This window comes from Pogona vitticeps, chromosome 1 (assembly GCF_051106095.1).
Source record: "Pogona vitticeps strain Pit_001003342236 chromosome 1, PviZW2.1, whole genome shotgun sequence".
NCBI lineage: Eukaryota > Metazoa > Chordata > Lepidosauria > Squamata > Agamidae > Pogona > Pogona vitticeps.
Genome location: NC_135783.1, coordinates 241464447 through 241491308, shown reverse-complemented (window position 1 = coordinate 241491308; position 26862 = coordinate 241464447). Strand labels below are relative to the sequence as shown.

At 42.2% G+C, this 26862-nt stretch overlaps 1 protein-coding gene across 1 annotated transcript; it reads left to right on the top strand.

Annotated features, from left to right (window-relative positions):
- The first annotated feature begins 1798 nt into the window (after positions 1-1798).
- On the top strand, positions 1799-23635 carry RETREG2 (reticulophagy regulator family member 2). Its single transcript, XM_020792063.3, has 9 exons — positions 1799-2158; positions 7629-7735; positions 13269-13299; positions 13680-13815; positions 14483-14567; positions 15636-15773; positions 16082-16176; positions 18283-18418; positions 20538-23635. The coding sequence occupies exons 1-9, from the start codon at positions 1899-1901 to the stop codon at positions 21212-21214; spliced, it is 1665 nt and encodes a 554-aa protein (XP_020647722.3). The 5' UTR covers positions 1799-1898; the 3' UTR covers positions 21215-23635.
- Positions 23636-26862: the final 3227 nt, after the last annotated feature.

Sequence of the window (26862 nt, the reverse complement as noted above, 5' to 3'; positions counted from 1 at the left end):
AGCTCACATTGTCCTTCGAAGCCCCTGAGCCGAAGGTGCGGGTCTTTGGAAAGAGGAGAGCCTCCCCCCCACCTTTTTTTTTTTAAGGCAAAGACGACTTCGGACACAGTTGCGATTTTGATGGAGGCCGATTGATCCACGAAAGCTCACATTAAAATAATAGAGCATATCAGGCAAAATCCAAAGAAACAAAATAAAAACACGTGGCACCTTAAAAACTATTACATTTTAGTGTGAGCTTTTGGAGACAAGTCCACTTCGTCAGATACACGGAAAAAATGAAATGCTGGATGAAATAACAATACATCAGTAAAGCATACTAAATATTCATTGAATATAAATGAATATAAAGTATTCCTGAAGTTACTATTCATACTAAATGAATCTTTAGTATGTTTTACTTGTGTATTGGTATTTCATCCAGCATTTTATTTTCTCCCATATGTCTGACAAAGTGTGCTTCTCCACAAAAGCTTGCATTAAAATACAAATTTTTGTTGTTTAGTCGTTAAGTCTCTAAGGTGGAACATGTTTTTATCCTGATTTGTTTCTTTGGATTTTGCCTGATATGCCTGCACAGACTAACACAGCTACCTCTTCTAAAACTAAAATAGAGCAGTTAATCCTTAAGGTGCCAGAACATTTTTGTCTTTTGTTTCCGTCCAGTATAGTTGTACATTGTGTTGACCATAAAGTTAAGCAAAGGAAGGAAACAAAAACCACAAACTGGGGCAAAGCCCTTCGCCTTCCAGATGTTGGACTAAAATGGCCACAATCCCATGCCATTGACCCTATGACGTCGAGCTTTTGGGAGCTGAAAGTTCCTCGCTATTCCCAACTAGTACTAAATCCAGAACAGATGAGAAAAAATGGTCTTGCTTACATAATTCACTAAATTTGTCATTGCTGATATAACCAACAAATACAGGAGGCGAAAGTGCTACAGTATATTTTGCATTTTGGTGGCGCAACTTGGCACGTAGGAGTAAACATTAGCCTTGGGCTTCTATTTGTAGGGAGTGCATTCTTCTCGCTGGCTGGATAGCTCAGTACGTAGTTTAAGAATCTGGCTGCAGAGCCAAAGTTTGGGAGTTCAGTTCCCCACTGTGTCTCCTTTGAGTAGAGCTTTAGGCAAAGCCAGAGTGCCCCTAGAAGAAGAGAAGGGTAAGCCACTTCTAAGTACTTTCTACCTGGAAAACCCTGAAAAGGGTCACCATAAGTCAGAATTGATATGAAAGCACATGATTATTGCTTCTTCTCCCTATCCATATTCATAAATAGAAACAAGAAACACCAGGCAATAAACACTTTTTCCAGATCTTGACAACTACCTTGTCTCTTGCCATCCTGCTGTCTGGAGTATAGAGTATATTTTTTCCAAATCCTATTAGGTGAAGGAATCCCTTTGCACCCAAACAGATCTTGGCTTCAAGTAAATGTTCAGGTCACATCCAACTCTTGGTTTTTTAAAAGTCCCATTTTCCCCCACACAAAATAAAAGAGTGTATGGACGGTGACACAATTAGAGCTCAGCTCAAACCATGGATTTTTTCCCCCCTACAGTTTTATATGCACAGTTCTCATGGCAGAATTTGGCGGGGGGGCGGAACCAACGAGTCCAAAAAAGACGGAAAATCTTCCTCCCATTGAATGGACGTTCTAATTTTTTTTCCCTAGCTCAACCCCTGATAAACAGAGTCCATGCAGGTGCGCATGCGCAGTGCAAAGTTTACAAAAAGAGCTGCTCGCCGTGCGGGGGGGGGGAAGGAGGCGGACGACGGAAGTCGGTCACATGATCCCGTTTTACGAGCAGGTTGGCCGGAGCGCGCCTTTACTTCCGGTGGCGGCTGTCAGGAGGTCTTCCCCGTTCCCCCCGCCCTTCATCGGTAGCTGAGGCGATGGCGAGCGGCGGCGGCGGCGGCGGCCCGGGTGCCTCGGCGACGGAGGAAGGAGAGGCGGTGCCCGTGGCCGGTGGCTGCGCGGCAGAAGCCGAAGAAGAGCAGGAAGAGGAAGAGCAGGAGGTTTTGGATCTGGCCGTCCAGCTGAGGCGACGCTTGCGGGGCTGGGAGGCGATGGTGGCTGCCGTGCAGCGGCTGCTGGTTTGGGAGAGGCCGCCGCAGAGCCTGGCCGGGGCCGCCGCGCTCGGAGCTGCCCTGTGGTGAGCGAAGAAGGCACGGGAGGGAAACAGAAAGGGAGGCCGGGGAACGGGAGCGCAGAGCCGGGGCTGGGAGGGGGGGGTTCCGCGGCTCTGGCGGCGGCCGCGGCGGTTACGAATCTTGGGAAGGCTTGGAAGGAGAAAGAGGGAAGCCGTTCTACTGTAGAGTCGGGAGAAGCCGGTTGTGAGGCGGCCGAAGGAGAGGGTCCCTCGCCACCCCCTTGGCTGCTCCCTCGCCTGTACCTTTGGCTAGGTTTCTTCCGCTGGGAGAAAAGGAGGGGACGGGAGGGGGGGTTCCCGACTCTCCCACGTAAGGGTCATCCGGCTCGAGGGGAAATGTTCAGGATCCATCGGGTCCTAGGAGTGCAGCGAACCTGCCCGTTTCATGGAAATAAGTCGAATATGCTTCTGAATACAAGGTAAATGTAGACTCTGCTGTGAATAGGAATTTAGGCGCCTGATAAGAAGGCCTCGTTGGAAAAGAATTCCTTGTTCAGATTTATGAGGTGGTTAGGAGACCAAGGAGAGCTTTCCAAATAGGAAATGAGGAGTATCAAATATTTAAGAAACAAACAATCCTCCTAGAATAAAGAACATCTGTTTCTTTTCTGGAACTCTGCTGGACCTCATTTTGAAACAGATAGCTGGCCACTTTCATGGAATTATGTTTACCTGAGGAATCCTCAGCTTCTCTCAGTATCATCCAGGTTAATTTCTTAGCAGCCTGTTTGTTGCACGTTAAGATGAGAGAAGGATTTGCTTAGCAGTGATTTGTCTCAGGTAGTGAGCTTTGTTGGTGATCAAGGATTTGGATCCGTGTCTCCTTAACTCCTTCATAAATTCGGAGAAACTTAGTGGTGCGCTGCAGGGCTGGAAGGAATGTATTATTGAGTAGGAATGTAAGTATTATTTAGTATTTGAATGGAAATACATCCATTCAGAATCTTCATACAGTGTGTTTCTTGAGATCCAGTCAAAGGTATTCAACGCTATCTTTGTTGCAAGGCAGGGATGGGCAGTGTTCAAGGGCTGAGGGTCATATTTGCACCTCTCGCTTCCACTAGGGTCTGCAGACTCCATTGCCCCCCCCCCCCCCGTAGTCTCCATTGCTACACACACACACAAAATCGATTATTTCTTAAATCAAGCTGATTTAAATCAATATTTAAACAAAACTTTTTTTATTTAAATCATCAGAAAATGCATTTTTTAAAATTTAAATGAATTTGATTTAAATCAAATCCACCCTGCACTGTTTCTTGCATACTTCCTTTCCAATTGAGATTTCTTCTTAATGTTAAAACAAGAACCATCCCTTGTTTACATGTCAAGCCATTGTTTCAGTGTGATTTTGTTAGCAAAGGAGGGCACAGATATTGCCGGACCACACGTGTTGCTTATTCATAGCCAAAAGAAACATATTTTCAGGGACTTTTCTCACAGTGTGATCCATAGTACTGTACAGAGAGTGTATCCTACATATATTGACTGCAAAAAAATCAGTAGCATAGAATTATCTCAGCTGCAAATTGGGATCACTCTGGTAAAAGCAGCTAACCTCTCAGATGAATGAAGTATGAGGGTTTGCAAAATATTTGATTATGTTTATTTATGTATTAGACGTATACCTTGCACCATCTGGCAGCCAGGCCACTCTGGGCGGCTAACAACAAGACAAACAACACAATATTAAAACACAATAAAAATAAAATAATACAAACATTCAACAAATACAATAACTAGTAGGATAAATTAAAACAGATGGCTATAAAGATGGTAGAAAGGATGATGAAAGGATGGCAGAAAGAATGGTAAGAGGAAAGCAATCAGCAACTTAATGCTCAGGGAAAGCCTGACAGAAGAGCCAAAGTTTCAGTGCTCATTTAACCCGTCCAACAAGGGTGCCAGGCATATCTCCATAGGCAGATTGTTCCATAGGCGAGGGACGAATGCTGAGAAGTCTCGGCTTCTTGTTCTTTCGCTCCTGGCCTCCTTTGGGGTCAAGGCCCTCAACTGCCTTGCCTGTGAAGAATGGGTATTACGGACAGATCTGGCTGGGAGTAGGCGTTCTGCTAGGTACCGGGGTCCTAAACCATTTAGGGCTTTGAATGTTATCATCATAACCTTGAAGTCAATATGGAAACGAACCAGTAGCCAATGAAGGGTGGCTAGAATGGGAAAGATGTGCTGAAATTTCTTCACCCCGGTTATTAATCTCTCAAGTTCACAGATGAATTGTTGTTTGATGGCGGGTACAATGTGCATGGAGGTCATCTGGCTGGTTCACTACTGAAACTCCAGAAGCACTACAGATCTTGATATCACCTATATTTTGTCTTTTTATTTTATCTTTGGAGGACCAGAAAAAAACTTCTTGATTGTCTTAGGTCTAGCTAATACTGCTGTTCCTGAAAGTGAATGATTCTAGCAGCACATCTCTGCACACCACACTTTTACTCTGTTCTGGCAACTTTCTTCTTCCATCAGCCTGGCAGCCTGTGTTTAGAAACAACAAGAAGTAGAAAGTGCATTTAAGACACGATCTTTATGATATCTGAGCAGGAATCTAGTGTTCTAAATAATGTTTCCTGATGCTTGGTGAATTTGCACTGAGAGACAGTAAATAATTGAGCTTGGAAAAATGAGGTCAGGGTGCTTTAGTAGAAAAAACTAGGAACAGCTTTGCTTCTGGGTATAGTCCTGCAAACTCCATATTCATATGAACATGTCTTCAGATTGTGAAGCTGCCTTACTAATAGTCACACCAAGATTCTTCTCGCTCACTACTGCCTACTTTAACTTCCTGTCACAAAGAAAGGTCCTCCCAAGTTCTGTCTCCTGAGATACTTGAAAAGCGTATGCTGTACTACTGAGTGATGAGCTTTCTCCTTTATGAAATAAAATTGTCCTGAGTCCAGCACTGGAGTTGTGTTGAGGGTGTTTGAGTCTCATGCAAGCCCTAAAATACTTTGCATTGATACATGTATTTCAGTGTCCTCTGTGTGATCTAAAAATGAATGCTGCATAGGAAGCGGGACTCAGCACTGGTGTGACATTAAGTAACCTTGCTGCTTCACTTATGAAGCATAAACAGACCTCTCCCTGATGGGGTGGTGTCAAGAGTTGCCTCCAGCATTTGGCGTCTAATAAACAGGGACTGCTACCAGCATTGGCAGATAACTAGAAGTTCTCCCGGGGTTATTTTTTTACTTGAACTTTTTTATACTCACTGCATAGACGCCACGTGGTTTGTGCTACCGCAGCTTGATCTGGTAGCTTAGTAACTCCTGGCAATGTACCAGACTCTGAATAAGCCTAACAAGCTTTGGTCGCCCATCACCAGTTGAGCCCTTGTTAAGCCTATAGTCTCAGAGAACTGCAATGCTAGCACATTCTCACTTTTTTTGCCTACCTTGCCCTGCACACACAGCAACATTTAGCAAGCGTGGATAGTAGAATCCAGCAAACGGCAAGAAGGGAAAACACCCTGTTTATGCTTTGGGACAATGGGCTAACTATTAGCAGAGCCGACTCATTGGCTGGAGCCATGCTGAGATTGGCAGTACACTTCTGAAGGCTGCTGTTGTAGAAACCTGTACTTTAAAAAGCAATGGTATATTGTTGTTATATCTGGTAGCATCTTTAATGTTTTATAGTGATAAAAGAAGTGAATACCAGGGGGGAGAATATTCCTGTGTCTAATTATTTAAAAATAAAATAACTCCTGAAGCTAAATGTAAAGAGAAAACCACAAGAAGTCAGAAGCACCTTTTATGGTGGCAGACAAACTATTTAAAAATATTTCAGATTATTAATTGTCACCAGTGTAACAATCCAGGTGACGGTACCTGCAGACCTTTCAGTCCTTAGGTGAAAAGACTCTTTAAATACTGCATTAATAACTTATGGATAGTACTGGAATATATCCCTTGAAAACTTTAAAATGATACTTGAGAATGTACCCTAGGTTGTGGCATAATGTGCAATGCTAGCACATTCTCACTTTTTTGCCTACCTTGCCCTGCACACACAGCAACATTTAGAAAGCATGGATAGTAGAGACAGGTACAGAAAATTGCTAGCCCACAGGAATTTCCTCTCCTGTGTGCAGGGGCATCTTCCATAGTTGCCTCCATGAAGGCCAGTGAGAAAAGGGAGTGTTGTTGTTAAATTAAATTAGTGTTCAGAGATTACAGTGAGAAACCTTATTCGCTTGTTGCTGGCCTCCCTGATTAAGCTTAGTCACTTTGCCTGCTCCCAAATGCTTTGCCTGCCACATGTCATCTGCAAGATGTGGAACAGACAAAACTGTCCCAAAAAGCTGTGGAACAGACAAAGTCAAGAGAACTGGAGAAGCATTTCTCCTATCACGCTCAGGGGAGCTTCATTGTGTATAAATCTTCCTAGACTCAAGATCTTGAAATGCCAATAAATAATAATAAATATACATACCTGAGACGTTAGAGCCAGTGGGATGTATTTATTTATTTATTTATTTATTGGACTTATATACCACCCCATAGCGCTACAAGCACTCTCCGGGCGGTTTACAATTTAATTATACAGGCTACACATTGCCCCCCCCCCAGCAAGCTGGGTACTCATTTTACCGACCTCAGAAGGATGGAAGGCTGAGTCAACCTTGAGCCGGCTACCTGGGATTTGAACCCCAGGTCGTGAGCACAGTTTCAGCTGCAGTACAGCGTTTTAACCACTGCGCCACGAGGCTCCACTGTAGTGGATACAGTGCCAGAGTAGAATGTAGGAGACCTGGATTCAAATAGGATATAACAACATTAAAACCCCTCATTAAATACCTTGAAAATCCTGTGAGGGTTGCTGTAAGTCAGATGCAGCTTGTCATCATGTAACAACAGAACTATGTGCCAAGGGACTTGGGGAGATATATGTGGGATATGTAAATAATGGATTTAGATGATCTACACTCTTGTATTTCCAATTACAGTGTATGGATGCAAAAGTGGACAAGGAAAAAAAATGGTTTGTTTGAAATGTGGTGTTGGAGGAGACCTTTGAATATACTATAGACTGCCAGAAAGTTGAACCAGTGGGTCCTAGATCCAATCAAGCCTGAAATATTCCTGGAGGCAAAAATGTTGAAACTGAGGTTGTCCTGCTTTGGGCACATCATGAGAAGGCAGGATTCTCTGGAAAAGATAATAACGCTGGGAAAGGTGGAAGGTAGCAGGAAAAAAGAAAGACCACATATGAGATGAACTGAGTCCCTAAAAGAAGCCATGGACATGAGTTTACAGGAGCTGAGCAGGACTGTTGAGGAAGTGATATTTTGGAAATTGTGCATTCATAGGTTCAACATAGTCAGAAGCAACTTGATAACACATAATGACAAGAAACATATTACAGTCCACTGAGTCATACGGCTTTCTAGTTATAACTCCTTGCTGCTTTCTTGCTACTATCCTTTTTAGCACCTTTCTTTGTCCTTTTCCAGGTTGTTCTCCTCCACTTCTTTGCGTCCTTTGTTCCTCCTCAGTATTGGCCTTATTGGTGTTCTCCTGCTAGAGAGGTGGAAGCCACAGTTCCTGTCGGACTTCTCAGGTAAGTGGCCTAGCGATATTTCTACAATTGAAGTACTGTATTGCAATTCCTGAACAGGGACCAACATTGTTAATTTTATATGCTGACAAGTTCAGTCCTCCTCTTTCAGCCAGGATGTATTTGGCTTAAATCAAATGTATTTAAATCATGATTTAAATGTTAAAAATCAGATTTTTAAACAATTTAATTTAAAAAGTGATTTTTAAAATTCAAATCAACTTGATTTGAAAAAAAAAACTGTTTTTTATCCACCCTGCTTTCTTTTCTGTGGCTGTAGTTTCTTGCCAACCAAGCCGTGGGGCTGGAACTGATATCTTATTCTTGCTTTGGCCAACTAGAGTAGCAAGGTGGCCAAAACAAGGAGTAGCAAGCAATGTTGTTCTCTTCTTAGTAGCTGGCACTGGGTGGAGAATAATTGCTAGCCTAGTAAATGGTTGGATTGTTGAGATAATTAGTATTAAAAACAGCTTGGAGTTTTTGTTAAACTAAAACAAATAGTTTATAAATAATTAGTGTATTTTTGCAGCTTTACACAGTCTAAACTAGTTCACATGAGAAGCTACTGAAAGGCAGACTCCAGACGAAAGTCATTTGAATAGCCTCCCCTGTTTATATTCTTCTCTCTACTTCTCTTGGCTTGTAAAAGAAAATATCAGACTCCTCTGCTGAGAAATTTTAAAGGTGCAAAGACAGGCAGTGCCAGCTGTAATTATATGTTCACTCTGTATATTGTCAACTTAGGCTTATCTTTAGCCCCTGAGAAATGGTATTACGTGGCTAGGTTGATGCCACTTGGGACTACACATTAAGCAAACCTTCCATTAGTTTAGAGTAGCTGTGTTGGAAATTTTACATGTCTGAAGCACAGCTGGTTATTTTGTACAAACTATAAAATCTTTTTCTGGTTCATAAGATCCAGATCCTCAGCACTGGCCTTTCCAGCTTGTCATGCCGTGGAAGAGACTGTAGTAAAGATGTGATGAAGCTTTGAAAAATTAGACTTTGTTAAATGATATGTATGATGTTGCTGTAAATTCTTCAAGAAAGAAACGAATTATAAGATGTTAGAGGCAGCCCTTTGTCTTGATATAATAATGATTTGATTTAATGAGTATGTCTGTGCCTCCAAGTCTCAACCTGATCATAGCAGTGCCTGGAAGAATAATGTGGGAGGCAATATTAGATGCTCTGTGTCAAACAGTATTCATTAAAACAATGCTATCCAAGTACATTTTTGTTGATCTTTCTTGTCCTCTTCGGCATTGAGATGGACCCTGCTAGTTTGACTTCACAATTCTTTATGGTGGTTGTGTTTCCCATATCACAGACCGATGCACTGCACCAAGGATATCCCTCAAATTTCAGTAATGACTATAGCTTTATCATTTCTGTGCTAAAACATTTCCTTTTAAAGCAACAGAGTCAAGAGACTTTGACTTGAATTAAGATCCTTTTATTCTAGTTTTCTGTTGGTAAATAGTATTATTGCCATAATGTCCTATAACTGAGCAGTAGACCATCCCAACTTACTGAAGACCTGTTTTCTGCACTCTTGCTATTGAGAACTTCTACCTTGACTCTTTTCCTGTTTGGTTAATGGTGCTGCTGAGTAGAATTGTCATCCATCTTGATTGATAAAGTCAGAATCGTTTTGTCAAGGTTGCCCCATCAAATTGAAATGCTATTTGTCTCCAGCTTTAAACTACAAAAGGGTCAATTATTTCAGAATCTTCCTCTCATGGCCCTCTATTGAAACACATGGTTTCTTTTGGTGTTTCTTCTTCCAGCCCCAAAGAAATGGTATGTTTCAAAGTAAGAGGGTGAGAGGATGCTGGATGACTGAAAACCCTTTGTCTAACCATATTGGGAGGAACATTATAATCTACTCCACCAGCGGTGGAATCACAAACCTGTACCTCTGACCTGAGTCTGCAGCCCCTATTTTGGAACTTGCTTTAAACAAGGGGTCTGGCCTGCATACATTTGACCATGATTTTTTGTGTTTTTATGTTTCTTCTGTACCACACCCAGCTTTGTGCCTGATGGACATCCTGTATAGGCTCAGAGGCTAGCTAACATTCATGATTTTAAAATAGTCTGATTAAGGATCACCCGTCCTTGCCTTCAGAATGTGTATAAGGATCATATGTTTTTTTCTTTTTTATTGGTCTTACATGGCTAGTGAATGCTGCGTTGCCTAAATATACAGCAGACTCTATGTTGGTGGAGGAAGATTGTGATTGGCTCCCTATGGTAAGGGCTGATTGCCTGGAATCTGGGTCACAGACTTAACAAGATTGTTTTCCACCGCTCTAGTGCACTATTAACTAGCTTGTCAGCTCTGTGTTTGTGGCTAAGAGGAGAGCCATGAACTAGCCCCCTAGCACTGTAGTATGTAAGGACTGTGCACAACTCACAGCATGTTATAAATAATAACATGGCATGTTAGCCACACCAAACAGTCAAATCAGATGAGCTTCACATTTGATGGACTCTGGAGATCATTCACCATCCTTCTTTGCAATTCAAATGGTGGGTTGCACCTCACAAGGATTGGGAAGAATGTGTTTGGCCAAAGCATGAAGAGCTTCATCAGGAGGGCTTTAAACTGAATCGGAAGGAGGAGGAAGATACAAGCTCAGAGATAATATACATGAAGGCTTATGCACAATAAGAGGAACAAACCAAGCAACAATAATGTGGCCCAATAATAATCTTCATAAAAATTTACAAAGGAAAGCAGGCCACGTATTGCACCATCTCCAACGACTATAACAAATGTCAGAAGTTGGGAAACAAATAAGAAGAACTGGAAGTCTTAGTTCAGGAGGGTAAATACAACTTGATAGGGATAATATAAAACTTGGTGGGATGACTCCCATGACTGGAATACAGCACTTGAAATATATCAATTGTTCAAAAAGAACAGAAAGAATAGAAAGCTAGATGGTGTCACACTAGGTGTTAAAAATGCATGTTCCTTCCAGAAATACAGGAAGATGAGCTTTGTTGTCCCATTGACATCTGTGTTACGATAGCCGAGATGAAAAATAAACCGAACATGGTAATTAGAGTCTACTACTAACCTCCCAATCAAAGAGAAAATATGGAGGAATCATGTGAAAAACAAATTACAGTACAAGAATTTCAGAGAGCTGTGATGTAGTAAATTTCAATTATTCTAATAAGCGTTGAGAGACAAATTCTGCCAAATATGGCCCTTCGAAGAAATTTGTGGCTTATGTGGTTGTAATTTTCTCGTATGAAAAATGGAGGAAGAAACTGAATGATTAACTGTCCTTGACTTGATTCTCACCAGTAGTGGAAGATGTGTCAGTAAGTGGAACTCTGGGGGAAAGTGACCATATTCTACCTGAGTTGTTGATTTCAAAGGAAACAGGAGGAGAGTGTAGCTGCACATGTACACTGGATTTTAAGAAAGCCAATTTTAATAAATCCAGCAATGATAAGTTCCCATGACAGGAGATCATAACAAGAAAGGGAATCCAAAAAAGGTGGGAGTATTTTAAAAGGGCTTTAAACGGTTCTGCAAAGCAGAACTACAAGCAATCCCAACAAGAAAAAAAGTGGAAGACAGCAAGAAAGATCAATGTGGCTTCACAAAAGCTCAGAGAGGACTGAAAAACAACAAAAATGACACATGTAGGAAACGTAAGGAAGGGCAGGCCATAAAGGAAGAGTACAGAGAGGTAGCAAAGAATTGCAGGGACGTCGTTAGGAAAGCAAAAGCTAAGAATGAGCTGAGGTTAGCAAGAGATGCTAAAAACAACAAAAAAAGCATTTTTCGGGTGTGTGCATAGCAAAAGACAAAAAAGAAATAGTGACTCAGCTACTCGGTGAGGATGGAAAAATGATAGCAGATGATAGAGAAAAGACACAAGTGCTCAATTCCTACTTAAGCTCAGTCTTTTCCCATAAGGCAGTCTGTGATTCTCTGGGCAAATGTGAAGTACAAGTGGAGGGGGACAGGATTGCAGCTTGAGACTGATAAACAAATAATCAAGGAACACACACTTGCACACAGAACTACAAGATGTTGGGGGGATGCTTGGCTCATTAAGACTACATGTGAGAAGGATCTTGGAATTGTTGTAGATCACAAGCTGAATATGAACCAACAGTGTGACGTGACTGCAAAAAAGGAAAATGCTATTTTAGGCTCTATGAACAGAAGTATAGTCTCCAAATCCCATAAAGTAGTAGTTCCCCTCTATTTAGCACTGATTAGGCTTCATCTTGAGTACTGTATCCAGTTCTGGACACTGTACTTCATGAAGGATCCTGACAAACTGGAACAAGTTCAGAGAAGAGCAACAAAGATGATCAGGGGACCAGAAACCTAGTCCTGTGAGGAAAAACAAAGAACTGGATGTGTTTACTTGCAATATGGTCATATAGAGGAGGGGTAGTGTCTGTTCTCAGTCAATCAAGAGTGCAGAGCAGGTAATGATGGGTTCAAGTTATAGGAAGCCAGATTTCAGTTGAATATCGTGAAGAACTTCCTAATTGGCATTCAAGAGAAAACTCGACAACCATCTGTCAGATATACTTTGATTTGGATTCCTGCACTGAGCAGGCAGTTGGACTTAGTGGCCTTATCGTCCCCTTCCAATGTCATTCTTCTATGAGTCTGTGATTCATTTCGTATGATTCAAACTGTTGGGCATACTTCTCGATGCTCCTAAGGTGACTTTATAATGCTGAGTATTTGTGTTCCATGACAAAGCAATCCACAATCATATACCCAAATGCAGTAGCACAAATGGATATCAATTTGCAGCATATATAAACTTCTCAGTTTTTATCTATTTTTAAATAATTTCAAGATGCTTTATTGGGGTATTCACCTGCAAGCATAAAAGGAAGTAACATGGATAAGAGAGTGTGATCTGAGGTTGTTCATAGATACAGTCTATCTGTGTACAGGAGCATTTGGTAAGCCTGCTCTATCCATACAAATTGTGTTTCTAGCCACAAAGGAAGATGCATTTAGCAAACCATTTGAAATTGTCGCATACCGATATTTGTAATAACACTCCTGCCCAAAGGGGACTGGTGGGTTTTCAAGACTTTGTAGTTTTGTTCCCGAACTGGTAGTTGTGTCAATTGGGAGTTCCACCTGTTTCAATTTCTGACATTCTCATTAGTGTATGTTAAGCGCAGACATATTCAGTGGCTATGTAGTGTGTGTTTGTCCTTCTGCTGTGACATTTCAGAAGTGCTTTTCAAGAATTGCCTCCCTTCATCTCATCTCCCAGGGTGACTTTTCCTGCTATGCAGAATAATGGCTGCGAGCCAGGTTGCCAAAGGGAAAAAAATTGAGCATGAGGGTGGGACATGTGTGGACCTCACAAAGTTGTTGGACTGCAACTTCTGTCAGTCCTGCCAAGCTTAGCGAACAGTGAGCGAGAGCAGCAGTTGCAGTCTCCCAACACCTGGAGGCCTATACCTGATTTAACATATATTTATCACTTAGCTGACTGATCCTTTTTACCTCTCTGTCCTTCTCCAGCACAGCCCTTAGAAGAACCTGGTGGAGACAGGTAGGCTTGCTTTTAAAATGGTCCTAGGAATAGAGACTGTACATGCTTTCTTTTCACCTTGTCTGGTGTCCCCCTGTGTTACACAGAGTGACTGAGTACCTGGATTTGTCTGCAGTGTGACCTGAAATATGCTTTCTTGAATTCCTTTTGCTCTAGAATGAGCTTTTGGCATTTTTTTTTAAAAATGTAGGATTGGGACCTGCAGCATCAGGAACTTCTTAGTTATTCCTGTTTTATCAAGCCAAACATGGCTTGCATGATCCTGCTATAATTATCTACCTGTATGAAGTCTTTTTCCTTAGCTTGTGGCTCCTTTAACTGCAGCATGGCTGTGTACCTGCAAGATCTGGTTAACTGAAATATTGTTTCCATTAATGCAGTGACAATGAGTTGGCAGGAGCACAACCTCACCTGCTCAGTGTCCCTGAACTCTGTCGTTGCTTGGCTGAAAGCTGGATTACCTTCAGGTTGTACCTGCGAGAGCTACTGCAGTATAAGAGGCAATATCCTGCCAAGGTAAGCATGAGATCAAGAGGGCCTCTCATTTGAAGGAATTGCAACGTGGGTACTTACCTACTGGAGAAAAACCTCTGCTATGTGATTTTTAGTTTTGGCTTCCTATACGTTTGCACTGGCACCTGGGGCTGCCTCACATATAATACTGTGTTTCCCCCAAAATAAGTCAGGGTCTTATATTCATTTTTGCTCCAAATAACACATTGGGGCTTATTTTCAGGGGATTTTTTTTTTCATGTACAACAAACTACAATTCTTCAAATACAGTCATATTGACTGCAGTGTCCTGAGTTGTGGTTCTCTCTGCCTTCTACCATGATTAGATCACTTCCGGTGCAATTTCAGAATTTTGGAGGATACAGAAAAAATCAGTCCACTTGTTTTTGCTTCTGATTTAGCTACATCCCCACTTGCTGATCTCTGCATTTCCCCCTAAGGGTCTAACCTGTAGTAGCTGCTAGCAGGAGCAGTGGCATGCTGTAGCCCATATGGGGAATGTGCAAAATAGTGATTTCAGTAAATCTAAGCAATGAACTTTTAAAAAATGGGAGTCCTAGGATTGGAATGTCACCTGGAGCTGCTACATAGAGGATGTCTTCAATTGACAGTACTGAACTGAGAATTCTTTAGGTTTGCTAAGCTGTGCTTCTTTGTCTTGTTCCTCCAGTTCTGTGCCAGGGTCTGTTCAGGATGCTTGATCTTTGGGATCGTAGGACATTACGTTCCAGGAATCATGATCTCCTACATTGTCTGTGAGTATCCCTGAGTTCACTGCATTTCTTAAGATAACTTGCAATGAGTGCTGTGGTTATGGCCAGGAATCTTGTACATCAGCCTTATTTAGAAAAAAAAGGGAATAAAGTACAGTGGTGCCCCACTTGACAATGATAATGCGTTCCAGGAAAATCACTGTACAGCGAAATTGTCAAGCAGGGAAAAAAAACCCATTGAAATGCAATGAAAACCAGTCAGTGTGTTCCAATGGGGGAAATACCTGCTCATCCAGCAAAGATCCTCCATAGGGAAGCCATTTTGCATCATTGTCTTCCGGAAATAGGTCCGGAAAACAGTGGGGAGCCATTTTGAAAACCTGACAATCAGCTGTTTTTAATCATCGTGAAGCGAAAAATCGGTTCCCGAAGCAGGGAATTGATCGTCGTGAAACAAAAAAACCCCATTAGAATCATCGGTTTGCAATCACTATATAGATTGCAAAAAACTCATAGTCAAGCGATTTCATTGTCTAATGGGGTAATCGTCAAGTGGAGCACCACTGTACATAATACAGTCCCTACCTGCCCCACTTTTCATCAGTCAGAATAAAAGTCAGCGTAGTGCTCTGTAATCCCAGTTGTAAAGCCGGGGTGGAGGTACTCATCTGATGACAGCAATGAATCTATCTAAAGCAACAATTGATTTCTCTTAGCTTTGCCATGGAATATAGGGGCAGGAGGTAGGGAATAAGTATGAGTATTTCCCGTTTCCAATATGTTCAAAGCATCTGCTTCTACAAATTCTTGAATTTGAATTTTGGATTCTGCTTCCTTTCCTGATTCTGTATCTATGCGAGATTGAACCTGGATTCATTTTAAGAGTTGGCTTGGGCTTTTAAGACTGAAATGTTATGTCTCACTAATTCTGCTTCTAGAATTCTTTTTGACACTTTGTAAAAATTTAGGTCTCAGGTATGGCACATGGGGAATGATTATGTTTAGTAAGCTGGAGTTGCTGAGCATCAGGAAGTGGGAGAACATGTGGTGCCTCATTGCCCTAATATATGTATGTTTCTAACACACTCTAGCCTTTCTCCATTTCTCTAGTGCTCAGCATCTTGCTGTGGCCACTGGTGGTATACCATGAGCTTATCCAAAGGATGTATACCCGTTTGGAGCCTATCCTGATGAAACTGGATTACACAATGAAGGTGGAGACCTTGCATCTTAAACATGAAAAGAAAAGTAAGAACATAGCCTTCCAAGTGCATGGAATACATTGCCTTTGATGAAGTATATAGCTGGGAAAGGAGAAGAGCCTTAGGAAGTGAAAATGGCTAAAGAGAGACTGGGTTGAATGAAGGTTGAAAATTCATTGGGAGCAAGATGTGGAAGGATTGAGATGGCTGGGTGCCTGTGTGATTTTGAGACAATTGCTGTGAGGAAGCACAGAATGTGTAATGTTTCTGATAATCTTTCCTTTGTCCCTTTTTCTGTGTGTGATTCCCCACAGATATTATGTAATGCTTTGCTGCTGTTGTTCTCTTCCACAGAACGTCAAGGAAAGAATGAGCCGGAAGCTGATAGTGAACCAATGGTAGAGACAGAAAGTGAGAGTGAGGCAGAACTCTCTGGCTATTCTCCAGTGGTAAGAGCAAGGGAAGGGGCACATGATGATGTGGAGCATCATGCCCCTATCATCAGAAGGAAGGCTAAGAGCTTCTTTGCAAGGATATGATGTTGGAGTTGGAGACCAGGCATGGGGTGCTTTCATCAGGGGGCTGTGTGGCTATAACTATGGGTACTGCATTCAGGGTGATCTAAGGAATTTTCATGATGCATCAGTTTCTAGAGAGAAGGCGCAATCAAACTGACATTGTTGAAACTTAGTAACCTTTGGGAATTCCAGTTGTTGGAATATCATCTCTCTCAGTTTCCTTGTTCTGATTCCTTTCTCTTGAGGGCCACAGGCATTTGGCCTCTCTTCATTTGGAGAAAGGCTTAGGTCTTGTAGGATGACTCTTTTCCAGTATTTCCAGCATTGATCAGACCTAGAACTCATCTAGTGAGTGTTGGATCAAGGTTCAAATCCATGTTCAGTCACAGGGGTAGCTGTTTAAGATATTACAGTAAATAAATAATGGTAAATATAGAAGGGAATCCACATCTCTCCAAAATCATTAACTCCTCTTCCCCAGAACCATTCTTGCCAACATTCCATGCTTCTCACTCACCCTCTTCCACCACATACTTACCAAGCCATATAAATAATATATTTAAATATAACTGCTTATTACAGCCTCAGCTAAGGGTAAGACTATTGTACACTGCAATTACTTTTCCAGTCAATCTGGATTTAGCACAATCCAAATCAGTTCAAAATTTCTTGACTAGACATTATTATGAGTGTGAGGAAAATGCATACTTTTCTTCAAGTAGTCACTTCTCTTTGAACACCTGCTGGGAGGTTAAATCACTCTACATCACACTGTTTTTTGACCTTGCTTGTGTAAATGGCCATGTTGTACTCTGTGCAAGGGGTATTCCCTGTGCTGAGTTCTTGGTGATGAGTTGGTGTGGGATGCTACCCCATTGGGAAACCAGCGATTATGACAGCTGTCCAAATGGTTTCTCTTTTTAAATTTTTTTTTTATAAACCACTAAACTAACGCTCTATCACATAGGCATTGGAGTCATGCTGGTTTATTATTGACGTGTGTTTTGCCTTCCATATGGTGACTTCAGCTTCTCTATACAAATACTATGCCAACTTTTTTCTTTCCTTTTTTTATATATCTGCATTCTTTCTGGGATTTTTTTATGTTGCTCTCTTTTTTTATTGTTGCATTTGCAAGGTTTGCCAATTACTGCACAGGAAGGTTTCTTATTAATAGTAGATTGTCAGAGGAAACGACAGGGAAATTTCAGTTGCAGAAAAATACACTTATCTGAAACAGTGATGCAGCACTATGCCACTTAAAATCAAAAGAGAGAGAGAGAGAGAGAAAAAAAAATTATTACTTGCAAATTTGAAGAAACAAAAGAAACTCCCACTGCAAAAGGTCAGAAAATATAAAACTCTAGACAAAACAGTTATGGACAAGGACAGAATAAAGACATAGTCAAGACAGACCACTGGGTATATCAAGTGCCAGCCAGCGTCTGTTTAAGATGATTTAAAGAGAGAGGTGGTCCCTTGCACTAAATCAGTCCAGTTCAGTTGAGGCTATCCCATGAGGACTGAAACAGTAACACAAAGAGCATGTGACACGAATTGGTACAGTAGTACCCTAAGACAACCGTCAAATTTTTAGACAACATAGTTGCACCCTAAACTTCTGGAGCTTTATAAGGATGGCAAATGAAGATACAACTGCTGATTCCTTATGTTCCAAACACCCTCGATATGAGTTGTGTTTTTGTTTTGTTTTTTCAAAGACATAACTTCCTTTCTTTCAAGAAATAGGATCATAAGTAGTGTTGCCCTTAACCTGCTGAATAGGCTCGGGCAAAATGCAATTCTGGAATCTGTCTGTGTACAGTCTTTTTTGAACAGATTGTAATGATGGATAGTTCCACAAGAGAGTAAAGTCTGGAGTTAGGCATTGCCTCAGCATCCAGAGATGGTGAAAGCCCAAGGCCAGCAGGTGGGGTCTGTGGCTCCACCACAAATTGAATTCTCTTGCCTCTAGTTCTTGGGCACATGTTATCAGTGAGCCAAGCCAAACCTTGAATAAATGTCTCCCTTTTACAGGTGGATGTGAAGAAGACAGCTCTGGCACTGGCAATCACCGACTCAGAGCTCTCAGATGAAGAAGCCTCTATTCTAGAGAGTGGGGGCTTTACTGTCTCCAGAGCAACCACACCACAGCTGACAGATGTGTCCGAAGGTGCCATTTTCGTACTTCCCATACCCAAATGTCCCCCCATCCACTGGGAATTGTCATATGGTTTTGTGTGTTTCCTAACAGACACTTTAAAAGAAAGGAAACTAGGATAGGAAGGATGCCTGCAGAGCTTGGGATTTATGGGAAGGAGGAAGGGCTGTAAAAAGACCAATACAACACCACTTATGACCTCTGAAAATAGGTGTCTTCACAAGAAACTGGACTACCTCTGCTCATTACAGTGCAGACTCCAGTATCTTAGCAATACTGGAACCTAGGAAGCTGCCTTATCCTGGATCAGACTCTTCGTTTGTCTAGCCCAAAATTGCCAACACTGACTGGGAGCAGCACTCCAGGACTTTGGGTAAAAGTCCTTTCTAACCTATCTCAGGATCCTGGTACCACCTGATAATATCTATATACAAACGAGGCCAGATCCTGCATAACTCCAAATCAGATGAGAGAAATGTGTTCAGGTTGCCATAGTAGTGATTTCCTTACCACTAGTCACCCTGCAGTGTTCTCTAATTCAGTTACTGTACTCTTTAGAAGAGATTCATAGCTCTTTTATCTTGGCTGCTGGAGCCACCTGCATGCACAGAACCTGAAGAGTCTCTCATCTCCTCTGCAATCATCACTGCAGTGTGAGGACAACAGTACTGACCCAACAAATTAAAAGAAGGCAGGGAATATAAATGGTTTTGAGCATTCTAACATGCTCTGCAAAAAGAATAATACTTCATGCTAGATTGCCTGAAGCTAGTCCATGAGGTTCTCCTGCTCGTTTACTGGCAGAATCTTAAAGAACAGTAACATATTCGTAAATCCAACAATTTTTTGCCTTGATTGTTCTGACTGATTCATAAATTCTTCAGCTGGACTGTGCACTTCAGGGTAATGTGTCATCAGAAACCAAAGTACTCAGGATGATAATAGAATTTCCTGAATTAGTTCAGCCAATTAGGTTTTTTAAAAATTCAGTGTTAGATAAAAATACATACTGAACGTCATAAATGAACACTAAGTAAATATAAAGTGTTTTGACTACGAAATATTATTTTTATTATTATTGATTGATTGATTGATTGATTTTGATTTGATTTGATTTGATTTGATTTGATTTGATTTGATTTATATCCCGCCCATCTGGTATATCATACCACTCTGGGCGGCTAACAACAAAAGATATACAATTAAAATAAAAATCCAAACATCACTTATTAACAATACTGACAATATACCAACAGATGATAAATAATAGATAGAGAAAAGGAAGAAAATTAAATCAAATCAGTTTAAATGCTGGCAGGGGGGGAGGCCTGGATGTAAAGCCATGTTTTTAATAGCTGCATATAAAAGTGGCTGGGAACACATGCTTTTTCTTTTTTTCTTTTTAAATATGCATACATAGGTTATTTTTGAGGGTCATGGAAATTTGTTTGGGAATTATGTGCAGACATGTGATCCCACCACTGCAGAGGTGCTTGCCATTTAATGTTCATCATGGTAGAAGTAAGATTTGAACAGGGGTTTTTCTGATTTGTATATACACTATATTATAGCCAGTGTGGTATAGTTTTATGACTCTTGACTACACTAGTGTCGCCTTTTGTGGCAGCCACCTGCATTTACAGGCTGTGCTCTGTCTTGGTGAGGTGATCGAGTGAGGAAGAAAAGCAACAGTAGGATTATCTGTTTGATTATGTCTGAGGAAGTGAACTTCTCCACAAAAGCTCCCATTAAAATATAGCTGCTAGTCTTTAACGTGGCACAATGTTTTTGTTGTCCTTATTTTTCTCTCTTTGTTTGTTTTTTTTTTTTGTTTTTTTTTTGTCTATGTGTCTGATTACCTTAAATGTGGGACTGTCACTGTAGCATCTCTGTGACTAAGTAGGGGAAAGCTTCAAGTGGAGAAAATGCAAACAAGCATTGCTGTAATTTCAGAATAAGAAAATACAGAGGAAGAAAAAAAGGACCCTCAGAAATGACATTGTATAATAAAACAGATCTAGAGCTATGCCTGGGCAAGTCAGCTGAGTAGGAATAAGGGTTGAGCGGTTCAAAGTTTTGTTTTTTTTAAGAGGTGCCATTCATTTCGGCTTCCTCCCGATCTGCTTTTCAGATCTGGACCAGCAGAGCCTACCCAGTGAGCCAGAAGAGTCTTTCTCCAAGGACATGGCAGAGTTTCCCTCTGTGGAAGAGTTTCATTCCACAGACTTGGGATCACCGGCTGAGGACGACAACTTTGCTGTGCCTGCCTGTGCTGCCCGCCAGCTGGACTCTGTTGAGGAAGCAGCAGCAGCAGCAGCAGCTGTGAGTTCGGACCCATCCATCTTGTGCCTGGCGTCACCCCTGCATTTTGTAAATACGCATTTCAATGGGAATGGACAGGCAATGGCAGGAGGAGTTCCAGAGCCCCAGGCTGCCTCTGTGCAAGGCTTGGGGCTGCACATTGATTCACTGAGCCAAGAGATTGTCACTACCGCTATCAGTACCGTTGTGCAGAACACCCTGTCGGCCCTGCTCCGCTCTTCCGAGGACAGTGAGGGCCCTTCTCTTTCTGAATTCCTGCCTACTGAGCCGGAGGAGAGACTCAGCTTCCAGGCACAGCTGTCTGAGAGTGAGGAGGGGGGAGTAGCCCCCCTGCTACCAGGCGAGGAGGAAGAAGTTGATGACTTCGAGCTGCTTGATCAGAGGGAGCTAGAGCAGATGAATGCAGAACTGGGCCTTTCTGGAGAGGCTGAGACTTCTGCAGCATCACCTGCCCCTCCTGAAGAGGAACGGTCACCCAGCTCCTAGGTTCTTCTGTTCTCTTAGATTCTGTAGCTGCAAGGAGGGACAAATTGACCCATGGCAAGCTTTGATTATGCTGATTGGGGAGGGCAAAACATTCATGTTCACAGTGTTAATGTCCAGAATAGTGAGTCATCGCCCTCTGCCACCTCTTCCTCCTGTTGACCTTCCCATTGGGGCTTTGTGTCCAGCCCATGCTTCCTAGCGAGGATGCGTCTTTCGGTCTACTGCTGCAATTTGTCCGTCTTTGTCTCCTTTTGTTTTATTGGGCGGGGGTGGGCGGGGGGGAGAGATGACATATTGCATCCTCAGCTATATCTACTTGCAGCTCATACCCACCAGTCATGTCTGCACAGGCAGTACAAAGTTAAGCTGCTTTACGGGGTAGGGGGTGGAGGGCAGGAGGGTCTAATTGTAAATAGCATTAGGAGAATCTTGGTTGTTTCCATTGAACAGGGAGGAGGAATTGGTTGTATAAAGAAATCAGCTGAGGACAGACTTTTCCTCTGCTTTCTTCATTCAAAGCTTTGGTGGAATTGAAAAAACAGGGTTGAAGTTGATACCACATGGAAGGCATGTTTGGGAAGGAAGGCATGTTTGGGCTTTTTCCACCCAGTTTGCACAAAGTAGCAGCTGCTTCTGCAGTTCCAAGTACCTAGTCCCCTTCCTGTTACTTTGAGAAACCGGACTTCTTCACCCTAGTTTCGGTTCTGCAGCAATGTGAATATGATACTTACAATTTGGGCTCCAAGAGCCAGGAGCCTAGACTGGTTGGTTTGAATGTCAAGCCTGGCTGACTGAAGCTTCTTTAACACATCTGGAAAAATACATACTAATTTGAGGCAGCTTATGAGCCTTCCTTTTCCCTTTTGCACTTTAAATGCAAAAAAACTGCTTATTGGCACCTTTTCTGAAAACCCGGTGGAGCCAGTCCTGTCCAGTGGGGCGCCCTGTCCAGAGTACAACTTAATGTTGTCCTTGGGTTGGCCTTTGGGAGAAAAGCAGGGCGTTTGAGAAGAGATGCGTCGGCAGAAAGCGTTCTAGACCCTTTATAAGTGAGGGAAGCGCTGTGGCCTCGCCTGCTGCCGCTCTCCACTTTTGAAGCCCTCGGGACTTCCTGCTTTAGAGCTCTCCCCCCACCCTGTCTTAGCGTTTCCACTTGTTTTCTCAGGAGAAAAGACAACTGGGAGGAGGAATGGGTTGGGGTTTTCCTCGCTGAAAGGTGGTTGCTGCCTGTGGAAGGTCCTGCTTGCACAGCTTTGCAGATTGGTGTTTTTTTTCTCCATCTGGTTAACCACTATAAGGCTGATTTTATGAATGGGTGGTTTTAGGTTGCAACTGTAAAGTGATTTTTATTGTATAGATTTAAGTTGCAACTGTGAAGTGGTTTTTATAGAATAGAAGCATCATTCCCCCCCCCCCCTGCATTGGAGTGAGTGTTAGTGCACTATAAGGCTAAGATTTGCCTCTGGCAAAGGCCTCCTCAGCTGAGTAAAAGCTTTTTGCTCCCTGCAGATCTCTTTTTTGCCTGTTCTCCAGGGATTTGTGGACCAGGAGTAGCAATAACACTGTAAACTGGACAGTCTCTCACAGAGCATTCAAGATTCATATTTGCAGGACATTTCTGATGTCCATATTCTCACATGAGCTAGTGCAGTTTAGGTTTTAGAAGTGCCAGCCCTGCCCCTGGGATGGCAGAAAATATCAGCCATTTTTCTGCACTTTGGAGACCACTTTCCAAAAGGAAAGTGATGTCTGCTATTATGAAAGGCAAACAAAGAAATACCAAATACATCTGCAAAATTCCTGTTGTTTTTTAGTTTTTGTTATGGTCATTTAAGGATACATTTTTGCTTAGCCATTCCATGTCCCCTACTCCCCAATATCAGGGTTGCTTCCTAATCCGGCTTCTTCAGCCATGGGGTAATAGATTTCTTGAGATCTGTTAGCGAAATTATTTTCTTGGCCACCACTGGCTCCCAATCGGTCCTGTTTTCTGAATCCCTTCCCGCTCATACACTGAGGAAGGACAGCTGCTAAAAACAGCTTCCTTTTAATGTTTGCACTTTGGAAATGGGCAGCCATGTGGCACAGAGTGTAAAGTTTGCCCCCCTTGTGTTGTGTCCTGGACACTGATCTCTTCTCTCTCCCCGCCACCACCAGAAGCCCTAGCTTTCTCTTTCTGGTGCAAGAAGCACATGTTGTGTTGGCCTTTCTCTCTGGGGGTCTAAGCTTTCTCCTTTTCTTCCGCTGAGAGCAATCCCAGGCTGCTCCAGGACAGGTGCCTCTTCCTGAAGGCTGGAAGATGGCTGAGGTCATTTAGGGAAGGTGGAAGGCTTTGAATTGTGTAGCAGTGTTTATTCTATGGTTAAATATTTAAAAGTAAATTGTAGTCTTTTTAATAAAAAAAAAGTTCAAAGATGTGAATATGAAGTTCAAAAAAAATTCTTTGCCAGTTTACAAAATGTTCTTTGTATAGGAAAGTAGCATGTCGGGATAATAGCACTTAAGTCACGATTTTCCTTGATGCCTGGTTATGAATGGGGTACACAACACTGAATCCAGTAATTTGCTTCCACCTCTGGTCTGCAAAGGAAAGGCCTTGAGAAACCTTCAGCTTTGCTTGCCATGGGGAGAGACTTATCAGCCATGTCTGTTTGTCGCTGCACTCTTTCCAATATGTCTAGGCACAGGCTAGAGGAGGTTTCAGCAACATGGAGGCTACAAGCAGTCCCTCCCAAGGCATGTCCAAAAACTATGCCGCTAATAATTGCACTGCCAAAAGTACGGCAACTAGAAGAGCTCTCTTTAAAGCCTGGTTGGGACAACTGCGACTTTCCGGGTATTGTTAGGCTACAACTTCTACCAGCCCTAGCTGGCAGAGCTGATAATGTGGGACTACGGCAGGTCCTATCCAACAATATCTGGAAGGTCACCGTTGCCATTCCTGTTTTAAAGCAAGCTTTATACTCTCATCAAACGGCTTGTAGTGATTTACTGCTGAATTTCAGGAGTAGTATAATGGCAGAGGGATGTAGCCCACAGAGCCACAGTTGTCGTTGCCTTGTTTATAGGTCATGCATCAACTCTCAACTCCTGTCTTGACACATTTAAAAATGAATACCAGTTTATTTCCTGTAATTAACATAATATTTAAAAGATGAATCATAGCCGTAATATTGGAGTACTCCTTTGGTCCTAGTACTACCGCTTTGAGAGGGGTCTGATCCTGTTGACCTGTATGCTAGTTGGTAAGCTTGCTTCTGTTGTGTGGGTAAAGGGTCCACTACAGAGAACAGGAGAATATGGCAACGCTGTCACAATCAACATGTTCCAAATCAGGTACTTTTTCTTGCTCTCTGCACCAATGGAAGACTGTTGCTCCCTCCTCCACCAAAAACATATCCCTAAGTTCCTTAAAGTAGTCATTCTGTCTTTCAAATCTGCCTTACTAAAACATTTGTGTAGATTAGCTTAACTGTATAGTTTCTAACAGCATTTTTCTTTACTTCAAATACATAGGAAGAAAACTTCAGAAACCTACCAATATGTAACAAGGAATATATTGCAATGCTCTGAAGATTTATTTAGTGTTCTTCTGGACTGTAGTAATAAGTAAGCAACACTATTGCCTTGGGCTTTTTGTTCTGAAATGACAGCTCTCTGAAGGAGATGGTTGCCTAAAAGCAGTTAGTATCACCAGGAGCGTCAGTATCACCAACCTTGCCCATCATTACATGTTAGGTTAATGCAACCGATAATTCTTTTAAGCTTATTAACAGTTGGTGTCATTTTAGGTTAACTACCTACATGAAGCAGCAGAGGGATATAACTTTCTCTTGTCTTGTATAGTTTAAGTCCTTCTCTGTGCATCTCCAACACTTTATTCAAAACAACTACCTGTTCTGTTAGATCCTCAGAAAAATAGGAATATTCAGTGTAGCTGCCCTTACCCCTATGGGCCTATCTATACCCACCAGTGCAGCTATTTGCCTGCTTTCTCATCAGGCCAAGTGAACAGATGTTGTTTAGTAATTAAGTAGTGTCCGACTTTTCGTGACCCTATGGACCAGAGCATGCCAGGCCCTCCTGTCTTCCACTGCCTCCCAGAGTTTGGTCAAAGTCATGTTGGTGGCTTCAATGACACTGTCCAAACATCTCATCCTCTGTCGTCCCCTTCTCCTCTTGCCTTCAAACTTTCCCAACATCTGGGTGTTTTCCAGGGAGTCTTCTCGTGAGATGGTCAAAGTATTGGAGCCTCAGCTTCAGGATCTGTACTTCCAGTGTCCTATCTAAGTGAACAGATAGGACCTACTAAATTTTCACAATTGTACTAATTGACTGAAATCCAGGTGGCACAGCTGTGGGGGTATAACTGGTGATGTCATCCGCCTAGGGAACCTCAGAACCAGGGGGTGGATAGGAAATTTTGAATTACATTAAATTAAAAAGTAACATTGTGGGTTGATGACACCATTGCCATTTATGCCAGCAAAGTTGTCTTCCTATTTGCTGCCCATACTAAGGTATCTTGCAAACAGCTTACTCAGAATTAAGTCCCCCAGTGCTCAAGGGAATGCTGTTCTAGGTAAGTGTGCGCAGAACTGCAGCTATACTATGTAGTCATTTTAGTATGTTTGTACCTTGAGAGATCTTACAGCCAATCCTTTCCCATTCTTCCCTTCCTGCCACCTAAGTGGCCTAGTAGGAATATGGAAAAATATATAGTAGTGTCTCAACTTACGAACATCCCAACATACAACCATTTCAAGTTATGACCAGCTCTGGCTGCAAAATTTTGCTTCGACTTGCAGCTGGAGCTTCCGGTTATGAACAGAAAAAGACAGGGGGAAAAGGCGGGAAATTCAAATTGCTAACTGTTGGTAGGCAAAGAGGCTGCTTCTTTGTAGCTCTTTTCACCCCAACGGTTAGAGTGAGTGCAATCAGAGGAGGTTTGGGACTGCCTGGTAAGGTAAGGTGCTGCTTTCTGCTTTTAAAAAACTGTTCTGGGTGGGGTTTGCAGCGTGGTTTTGGGCTGGGTGGTGGGATTATGTTTCTGGGCTGTGATGGGTCTTGCAGGGCTTGTTTGTTGGTCCCCTCCCATTTCTGATGGGTCTTGCTTTTTTGTTTCTTTCCTCCCTGTTTCTGATGGGTGTTGGGGGGGTTGTTTGCATTTTGGTTTTTTCTTTTCCCAATTCCGATGGGTCTTGCGGGGTTTGTTTCCTTTTTGGTTTTTTCCCCATTTCCGATGGATCTTGCAGGTTTCTTTGCTTTTTGCTTTGTTTTTTTCCCCCATTTCCGATGGGTCTTGCAGGTTTGTTTACTTTCTACTTTGCTTTTTTCCCCATTTCCGAAGAGTCTTGCATGGTTTGTTTGATTTCTGCTTTGCTTTTTTTTTTGCATTTTTGATGGGTCTTGCACGGTTTGTTTGCTTTTCTTTTTTCCCTTCGGCCGCAACAGATTAATCACATTTCCGATGGGTCTTGCAGTGGTGGGGTTTTTTGGTGATTTTTTTCTTCGGCTGGAACAGATTAATTGCATTTCAACGCATTCCTATGTGAAATGGTGCTTTGAGTTACGACCGGAGTTCCAGAACCAATTAAGTTTGTACGTCGAGGCACCACTAGTAACACACAGTCAATTTTATAATAAAC

Excerpts from the sequence above, each read along its gene's own strand:
- RETREG2 (XM_020792063.3), top strand. The coding sequence starts at position 1,899 with ATGGCGAGCGGCGGCGGCGGCGGCGGCCCGGGTGCCTCGGCGACGGAG. Across the intron at positions 2,159-7,628 it reads GCGCTCGGAGCTGCCCTGTG|GTTGTTCTCCTCCACTTCTT; the intron begins GTGAGCGAAGAA and ends GTCCTTTTCCAG. Across the intron at positions 16,177-18,282 it reads TCTCTGGCTATTCTCCAGTG|GTGGATGTGAAGAAGACAGC; the intron begins GTAAGAGCAAGG and ends TCCCTTTTACAG.